At 40.3% G+C, this 9,081-nt stretch overlaps 1 protein-coding gene across 1 annotated transcript; it reads right to left on the bottom strand.

Moving 5' to 3' along the window:
• Nucleotides 1-345: 345 nt before the first annotated feature.
• Nucleotides 346-3,441, bottom strand: ccl19a.1 (chemokine (C-C motif) ligand 19a, tandem duplicate 1). Its single transcript, XM_079251806.1, has 4 exons — nt 3,302-3,441; nt 1,693-1,810; nt 1,492-1,606; nt 346-710 (listed from the first exon to the last, which is right to left on the bottom strand). Exons 1-4 carry the CDS (start codon nt 3,363-3,365, stop codon nt 678-680), a joined length of 330 nt encoding a protein of 109 aa, XP_079107932.1. The 5' UTR covers nt 3,366-3,441; the 3' UTR covers nt 346-677.
• Between the last annotated feature and the right edge of the window lie 5,640 nt (nt 3,442-9,081).

Raw genomic sequence — 9,081 nt, 5'->3', positions numbered from 1 at the left:
TTCTGGCCAGGAATGTAAATTTGCATTCATTTGATGCTCTAGATCGCTTCGTTTTGGCAAAAATTTCACTACTATATTTCCCAAATCACCTCCTAAAATACTAAGACCATACTCCTTCTCACTTTAACACATCCATTTGTTCATTTGCTCATTCACACAAACACCTAATCAGGCAACAACAACTTAAATATAAATAAAATATGATTATTTGTACCTTTGAAACATCAAAATATCACTTTTATCGGTTGTTTCATTTCAGAGTTAAACTGTGACATTGCTGTAAAAGTCAGAGTCAGGATGTGGGAAAATAAAAGGTTTTATTAAAAAAATAGGGGTAAACCTCCAGATCTACAGAAGTAATAAACCACCAATGCATGATTAAATTAACATAGTTCAAACTACTTAAGTTTACATTTTAAAATGTGTCACATGACCTCAAACTCGTAATAATAAAACCTAGTAATAAAATAAAAGTAATAGTAATAAAAAAACATAAAAGCGACAAAAATACAAATACTTTTATTTATTTACTTTTATTCTTCCTGCAGAACAAATGATTCTATAAAAGACAAAAGGTAATAAAAGAAAACTGTTTAATAAAAGAGGGGATCGCTGGGTTTTAGTTTAAATCAGAGGTTTGATTCTTTCCCGTTTCTGTTCGACGATGCCGCCGTTGTTCACTCGGGTTTCACTCCGAAGCAGCGTCCGCCCTGCACAGACACATGTTTACACAACAAAGTCAACTTCCTGATGCCAAAAACAACCTTTTCTAAGAGCCAGTTACACCGTTAACACAAATACCAAAACCATAAAGATCCAATTTTAACTTCACTTTTCATCATTTACAGGATTTTTCCTCGAAAGTCGATTTTAGATGTCAGTAGCTGGTTGCATCTGCACATCTTCACAGCTGTTTTACACAAATTACACTTTCATTCCTGTTTTATTTTACAATCACAACAAGAGAAAGTATGAACTCAGCGTTATTATTTCCTTATTTTTCTAATTCCTAACTTCAGAACCAACAGATGTGGTTGTTGAGGACGCAATAAACTTTCAGTTCTCCCAACAAATCTCCCACATGGTGAGAAATATTTACACATTTCTCAGTAAGATGAAACAAAAAGCGTTTCGGCTGTTGAATTGACAAAAAAAATCCAAAATTATGCCAATTTTTATTGATGTTTAGAGCTTTGTGTTGGACTATACCATTGTAGCCCAGAAAGGGGGAGACTTTATATAATTTCTGTCATTTTTTTTGTTAAAAATAAATTAAAAATACCAAATACTATAACACTGCCATGCATTATGTTATGTTAATAGTGTCATTTTTACTTAAATATGTACATATAATAAATATAACCCAGTCTGCAGTGCCGTTAGAGGTTTATTAAATGTTGTGATGGCAGTAAATACAGTATAGTCACATTTTACTACCAACAAATTAAAAATTAAACTAAATTGAATTCATGAATTAAACAGATTAAATACCTGGTAGTTGTTCTTCTTGCAGAATTTCTTCACCCCATCCACGTGGCGCTTCAGGTTTTCCACCCAGGTTTCGTTCACAGGGGCACAAAGTTTCCTTCCTCTTCTGGTCACCAAGCTGCAAAAACACCAAGTCATCCAGTTTGAGGTTAAAAACTGAGTCATTTTTAATAAACTGGAGGATATTTCTCCAAATAAACTCACATTGTGGCGTCGAGAGAGCAGCCTTTGGCCTGTGGTTGGTAGTCTGCAAACAATCTCTTGTCAAGCTCTTTGTTTTTCACCTCCAAGCAGCAGTCGATGGGGATCTGCGCCAGCGTCACTGAAAGATGGAGAGGAGACGGATGCTGCCTTTAAAGACACGTTGGAGGAGCAAGTTTCGTAGCTGGGTGGTCTTACAGGCTTTTCTCAAACTTTTTAACCCCTGGCTGTAACAAACGCTGTTGTTTGTCACCTCCACGCCACGTGACGACTGGGTGGTTAATGTGTTGAGTATCAGATGTGTCATCTTGTAAAGATCACTGCTCAAAAATACAGAAATACTTGTTCCATCCTTCACAGGAAACAAGACTTTTTCTCTTGTTTTCACGCTTTCCAGAACAAAATAATGTAATTTTGTTCTGGCAGGCGTGAAAACAAGAAGAGATTAAGCTGAAGTTTTATTGTGAGGCTGGAAATTCCTGCCAGAAACTCAGTTTGTCTCGTAGAGATGACGCCAAACTCTGATTTTTAGTGTGACGAGTCCTGATAGCGTTGATGTGTGAAAAATAAAAAGTGCTAATTTCACAGATTTATCTATGGCTTCAAACCTGTTAAAGATCCCGTTATTATTAGATAAATGCATGATTATCCTGCAACCCCCACCGGAATCCCGCAGTTTGAGAACCACTGGACTAGTTTAAAATGGGAAAAGCTGAGTAAAAAGCACCTAAAAGCTCATCTAAGGTGTGAGATTTTACCGGTACTTTCCACTGTAGCACTTCTAACAACACTTGCATCTGCAGAACAGAGCGATGTGAGACGTATCTAAAATGTGTTAAATGCAACAACTGAGTTTTTTCTCTACTTTACCTCTTTAATCAACACCTGTCAGTACTGTAAAGTGTAAAATCCTGAATGTCTGACCCATTTTTCAACATAAGATTGCTTTGTAGATATGTATATTTTTATTTTTAGTTGTTATAACTGGAAAAGAGTCCATAAAACAAGAGGAACTTTCCCTTGGCTGTGAAAAGCAACAGGAAACGTGACATAAAGCTGCTCTGTGGGGTCTTCATGTGATGAAAAACTGAACTGTTGAGGCGCTGAAGGATCAGAGGGGTGAAAACTAACGTGGAGGCAGCGTTGCATCATCGCTGCCGACCAGTACTTCCAGTCGGTAACCTTTAGCCGAGGAGAGGAGAATGCCAGCAGCACCTTTTTATTGGTTAAACATTCTCCCATTACAGCCTCATTGTGGTTTTTTTCCCTCTTTCACACCCAGATACAGTCAGATCTGCTGAAGACTCTTTTCTTTCTCTCATATATATATATATATATATATATATATATATATATATATATATATATATATATATATATATATATATATATATATATATATATATATATATATATATATATTTATTTTTACTTATTTTCATATGAAAGTGAGTCAGAATCAGAAAAACTTGTGTCAACAGAAAAGAAAGGTATAATGAATCCTTTCCAAGTGAGTTTTTTTTCCTTTAACCAAACCTTCCTGAGTATCTCCGGCTGGGTCTTATGATCTGGTTCTAGCAGAGAAACAATGTGGTGGAGAGTTTCGACTCACCTGTGAAGCAGTAGGTGAAGAAAATGATGCAGAAGAAGAGTTTGGCATCGCCCCACGGAGCCATGTCTGCTTACGTCTTCTCAGTTTGTCTGGATGAAAACTGTCTGATGTGGCGTCTCCTCCTCCTCTCAACACCTTCTGGGGCAAAGGAAGTGAAGTGACTGCCTCTGTGTGTGTCTATACATCTATTTATACACAACTTTCACTTTTTGTCTGGACTCTCCACCCTTTTGGTGGGGGGGGGGCAAAATGAAACTGCTTTTTCTCATGAAATTTCTCTTCAATTCGGGTCAGAGAGGTGAAAACTGGTGACCTCTGAGGAAGCAGAAAACAGCATCAGTTGTTTGTTCTTTTATGATCCTGGTTCCTCCATTGGTTCTACTTTTCACTTCCATCCAGCCGAAAAAAATCTCAAAATGCCACCATATGAGAAGATAAGTAAATCCAAATATTACAGTTTCTAAACTGTTATTATTCCTTAACATTAAGAAACATGGACTGGATGTTTTATCGTGTGTAAATAAGCTCTTCTTCTCCCGTTTCCCTGTAAACAAAGAAACTGAAGGTGCCTTTCAGCAAAGCTCTTGTTTAACACTTTAAAACATGACCCAAGAAATAAAAAGGCAGAAAATGCACTTTTTATTTTATTTTTTAAAAAAATGTAACAAAAAAAAACATTTTAATGTGTTTGTTTGTATGTAATACATGTCGTATCCACAAGGGGGCAGAAGACAAAGCTCGGATTGGGTACAACACGATTTTAAGGTTTGTTTATTACGTTTTATTGCTTTAACATTTACAAAAAGTGTTGCGTGCCAATAAAAACATCAGGTGTTAAATTCCTTAAAAATATCCGCTGGCACACGCAAAGAAATAAAACAAAATGTCCAGAGTGGAGAAATAATGTCTGTCATAATGTATATTGTTCATAAGTACATTTACCCCACAAACATGCTCAGCATTTACAGCACACATACACAAAGACAGAGCAACACACTCACAAAAAAGGAAAAAATTATAAATAAATAAATAAAATAAAATAAAAATATATTTAAAAAAACTAATATGAAAGTATAAAATAATCGACTGAACAGCTGTAAAAAAAAAATTAATAAACAAAATAAATAAATAATAAATAAAAAAAACAGGATTTTGAGTTTAAAAAGAGCAGCATGTTTCTAGTATGATGCCAACAGTCATTTTCATGACCTGTGGGTGTGTAAAACTACTTATCCCACTGTTTTGTTTTGTTTGGTTGTTGTTTTTGGTTTTTATTGTCTCAGTCATGTTTAGTTTCCTGTTTTATGTCGTTTATCTGTCCATCAGCACACCTGGGTTGATCTGCTAACTTGCTTCACCTGTTCTCTGTCAGCTGCTGTCACACTATGTAAACCCCCTGGTTACGCCATCAGCGTTGTCATCAGTCCTGTTCTCATCATTTAAGCTTTATTTCTGCACCTGTCTGCTTCCTGCCTCTTGACTCAACAGCATTGAAGGTTGACACCCAGCGACATCCCAGACGTGGGATAAGTTTGCAGGTCAGATGTAATAAATTAATAGAAATATGATTAGAGTCATCCCCCCCTGTTATGATGTGATGTCCCATGTGTCTTTAGTTCTGGTTTCCTGTTTTATTTTGTAGTTTTCTTGTGTCTTGTTTCCTGTTTAGTCTTGTTCTATGTTCATTAGTTCACCTCTGTTCAGTTAGTTGTGGTGGAGGTATGGACCCAAATGCAGGGACTGGAGGAAAGATGCAGAACCAAGACACCTTTAATCACAAAGAACTAAACTGAAGACAAACAAACAGGTGACTATGGATCAGCTAACACACAACAAACCAGAGCAGTAAAACCACAACTGAGGGATATAAATACACAGAACACAACATACATAAAGTGGGATGTCTGTTTAAAACGTCATACGTCGCCACCCTCTCATGCTTCCATGCGTCTTTTGTATTGTCAGTTCATCCCAAGCAGCAACCCCTGGTAGTTAAAAGTCTATGCAGAACTGTCAACCTGCAGTTCCCCCTTCATCCACTAGGGGCTGCAAAACAGAGCAAATCCCTATAGACTCCCATGTTAAAAAGACCAACTTCCCAGCAGAAATACACATGTTTACAGACTGGCACAAAAATCCATTTTCGGTTTAATAGGTCAGGTCTACCTTCATGGTCACCTTCATGACAACTGTGGGGGGAGTAAAATTTTTTTCTAACTCCATCCATCATCCATCTTCTGCCGCTTATCCGGAGTCGGGTCGCGGGGGCAGCAGCCTAAGCAGGGAAGCCCAGACTTCCCTCTCCCCAGCCACATTTGCCAACTCTGCGGGGGGGATCCCGAGGCGTTCCCAGGCCAGCCGAGAGATGTAATCCCTCCAGCGTGTCCTGGGTCTTCCCCGGGGTCTCCTCCCCGAGGGACGTGCCTGGAACACCTCACCAGGGAGGTCCAGGAGGCATCCTGACCAGATGCCCGAGCCACCTCAATTGGTTCCTCTCGATGAGGAGGAGCAGCGGCTCTACTCTGAGCCCCTCCCGGATGACCGAGCTCCTCACCCTATCTCTAAGGGAGAGCCCGACCACCCTGTGGAGGAAACTCATTTCAGCCGCCTGTATACGAGATCTCGTTCTTTCGGTCACGACCCACAGCTCATGACCATAGGTGAGGGTAGGAACGTAGATCGACTGGTAAATCGAGAGCTTCGCTTTCTGGCTCAGCTCCTTCTTCACCACGACAGACCGGCGCAGAGTCCGCATTACTGCAGACGCCGCACCGATCCGTTTGTCGATCTCGCGCTCCATCCTTCCCTCACTCGTGAACAAGACCCCGAGATATTTAAACTCCTCCACTTGAGGCAGGACCTGACTCCCGACTCGGAGAGGGCAATCACCTTATTTCGACTGATTTGTCTCAGATTTGGAGGTGCTGATTCTCATCCCAGCCACTTCACACTCGGCCGCGAATAGCTCAAGTGAGAGCTGGAGATCACGATCAGATGAAGCCAACAGGACCACGTCATCCGCAAAAAGCAGGGACCCAATCCTGAGGCCACCAAGTTATGAACAGAATCGGTGATAAAGGGCAGCCTTGGCGGAGTCCAACCATCACCGGAAACGAATCCGACTTACTACCAGCAATGCAGGACAAGCTCTGACACCTGTCGTACAGGGACCGGACACCTCGTACAAGGGGGTCCGGTACCCCATACTCCCGGAGTACCCCCCAAGGGAACCCCCGGGGGACACGGTGGAACGCCTTTTTTTTTTTTCTAATCCGCCCATTTAAAAGTAATTTAATCTCGAAGTTCGGCATATTTAGGGGGGTGTCCTTTTGATTGACAGGTACCCAATTTCCCGCTTCAAGTAAGAGGAATGTAGACCGTGGTTTTTATCCGGTTAACAATGTGACTGTTCAGCTGTTCTTCCAAGTCTTGGATTGTGTTTCTCTGTGTTATGTAAGTTACGGGGGGGCTGCTGAGGTCGGATGTGCATAGTTTCACACACATATTTTCATTGTGTATGACACGTCTCACTGCGTGCAGATAGGATGCAGGTCCTTTTGTGTCTTATCTGTTTATCCTGGATAGTTTACACTCTTTATCTGCAGCAGCTTTTGGTGAAAAAACTGACCCAAATGCTTTGATTAGCTCGTACCTTCCAAGACTTGCCAACATCTCTGGAGCCTTTTCTTTAATGTTAAGTTGCAAGTGTTCTTCTACATGTAGTTATTGTGATGCTGCAGATCAGAAGGCCGGATGGCTGATAATGGACTTGGACGGTGTATCTTTGTAGCCAGGAGAGCTAACATGTAGCCTCTGCTTGTTCTTTGTGGTTTGGCCTTGCTGTGAACCTCCTCATGATGTTGACGCAGCACCTTTCAGATGCCTTCAGGGAAGGGATCAAGAACCTTTTTGTTCCTTGTCATATGTCATATGAGTTTCTTTAGATATTTAGACCTCACAGGAAGTGAACAGCACTTTTACAAAAGCATTTACTATGCTTATATGTTTGTCAGTCATGTTACTGATTTCTCTTTGGCGGCAGCTGTTTATGCCTTTCACAGGCATTGTGAGTACCGAACACTGATCCTCTCTGACCGAGCTACAGTGAGGCTGATACAAAGTGCTAAAAACAGCAGTTCCCCCTTCATCCACTAGGGGCTCCAAAACAGAGCGGTACAAAAATCCATTTTGGGTTTAATAGGTCAGGTTTACCTTCATGACAACTGTGGGGGGAGTGAATTTTTTTGTAACTCGCTCATTTAAAAGTAATTTAATCTTGAAGTTCGACATATTTAGGGGCGTGTCCTTTTGATTGACAGGTACCCGATCTCCCGCTTCAAGTAAGAAGAACGTAGAACAACTGTGGTTTTTAGCTGGTTAACAACGTGACTTAGCTTTAGCCCGTTTACCTCCGTTAGCTGGTTAGCTCCTGTTATCTCCGGGTTAGCTCGGTTAGCTCTTAGCTACAGGCAGGTCAGAGTTTGCTAGATGTCAATCATCCACCATGACACTCACAGCCCCCCTCTCAGCTCCACCTCTTTGCCCATATTTGTATCTTCCTGGCGAGACGACACGCATGCCAAGATGGTGATGGTAGGAACCGCCCACCGAGCTTCAATTCAGCTCTTCAGAAACCTACGGGTGACGTCACGGAGGCTCCGCTCATTTTTTTATATACAGTCTATGATCACTACGTTGTTTACAACCATCTAAAACTCCAGAAGAAGAAGTAGACAAAGAAAACCACAAACATTTTTTTTGCTGTTCTCAACTTCCTCTGTGTCTTTTTTAGCTGCTTTTAATTTGGTGGTTTCTGTGTCTCTCTGTGTCTTTCTTCTCTGGTTTTTTGCCTTTTGTTGTCAGTTATACAACTCCATGCTACCCCCGTGATTTCTTGCGTTATTCCTTCATTTTTTGCGTCAAGCGATAAATTTTGAGCCCCTTAAAACAGACCAAACAAAATAACTTTCCTACGGAGAGAGAATACATACAAAACTCTCCATCCGTCTGCGTTTCTTCTGTGCCAAGCAATAACAGACCTTACAGGTGGATGATAATGAAACACATCTTAATAGATCTAATGCTCCCAGGTGTTTAGTAAAAACTTCAGGACTCTTTCTGGATTGGTTGCTCTGTTCCGTTTGTAATGTGTCGCAAGACCAGAATAAAACAGGACATTCTGTGTGTCATTGTGAACCTTTTCCACTACGTGACTAAAAACAAACACTAGAAATAAATCAAAGCTGTGAAACTTGCACCACTTCCTTGTCTGTTGTGTTTTTTGATAAATCAAGTGGTGCCTCTGTGGAAAAGCAGTGATTCTTGTGAAAGCAGAACCTAAACTTCCTCCATTCAACATTTCAGGAAGTCAGCTGGGTGAACACATCGCTTGGTGAACTTGTGGAAAACCTAGAACAAATATTACATTTTTTTAACCACATTTCAGCCAAAGTTGGAACCACTTTCAAATCAAAACAAACTTTAATTTTTCAGCACTTTTCATGCCAGAAGCAACACAGAGTGCTTCAAAACCAAGTCATAAAGAAAAAAAAAAACATTTACACACAAAAAGTGAAAAACAAGGCATTTAATAACTGTCTCAAGTTCTTTTCTACACACTTACACACACACTAGGACAGACAGCCCCCCCCCCAGACCCCCACCCCCATCCAATAACATGACTCTCTAACTACTGTCTCTTTAACTAAATGTAGGTATAATAAATAAACAAGATGAAATATGAAATGAATTAATAAACATCTGACTAGACACTAATGTAA

Source organism: Telmatherina bonti (assembly GCF_933228915.1).
Source record: "Telmatherina bonti genome assembly, chromosome: 13".
In the NCBI taxonomy this organism is placed as follows: Eukaryota; Metazoa; Chordata; class Actinopteri; order Atheriniformes; family Telmatherinidae; genus Telmatherina; species Telmatherina bonti.
The sequence above is the reverse complement of the archived record's forward strand: the minus strand, read 5'-3'. Positions and strand labels throughout refer to the sequence as shown.

Coding starts and splice junctions, on each gene's coding strand:
- ccl19a.1 (XM_079251806.1), bottom strand. CDS start 3,365: ATGGCTCCGTGGGGCGATGCCAAACTCTTCTTCTGCATCATTTTCTTC. Junction 1,811..3,301: donor CTTCACCTACTGCTTCACAG/GTGAGTCGAAAC, acceptor TCCATCTTTCAG/TGACGCTGGCGCAGATCCCC. Junction 1,607..1,692: donor TGCTCTCTCGACGCCACAAT/GTGAGTTTATTT, acceptor GTGTTTTTGCAG/CTTGGTGACCAGAAGAGGAA.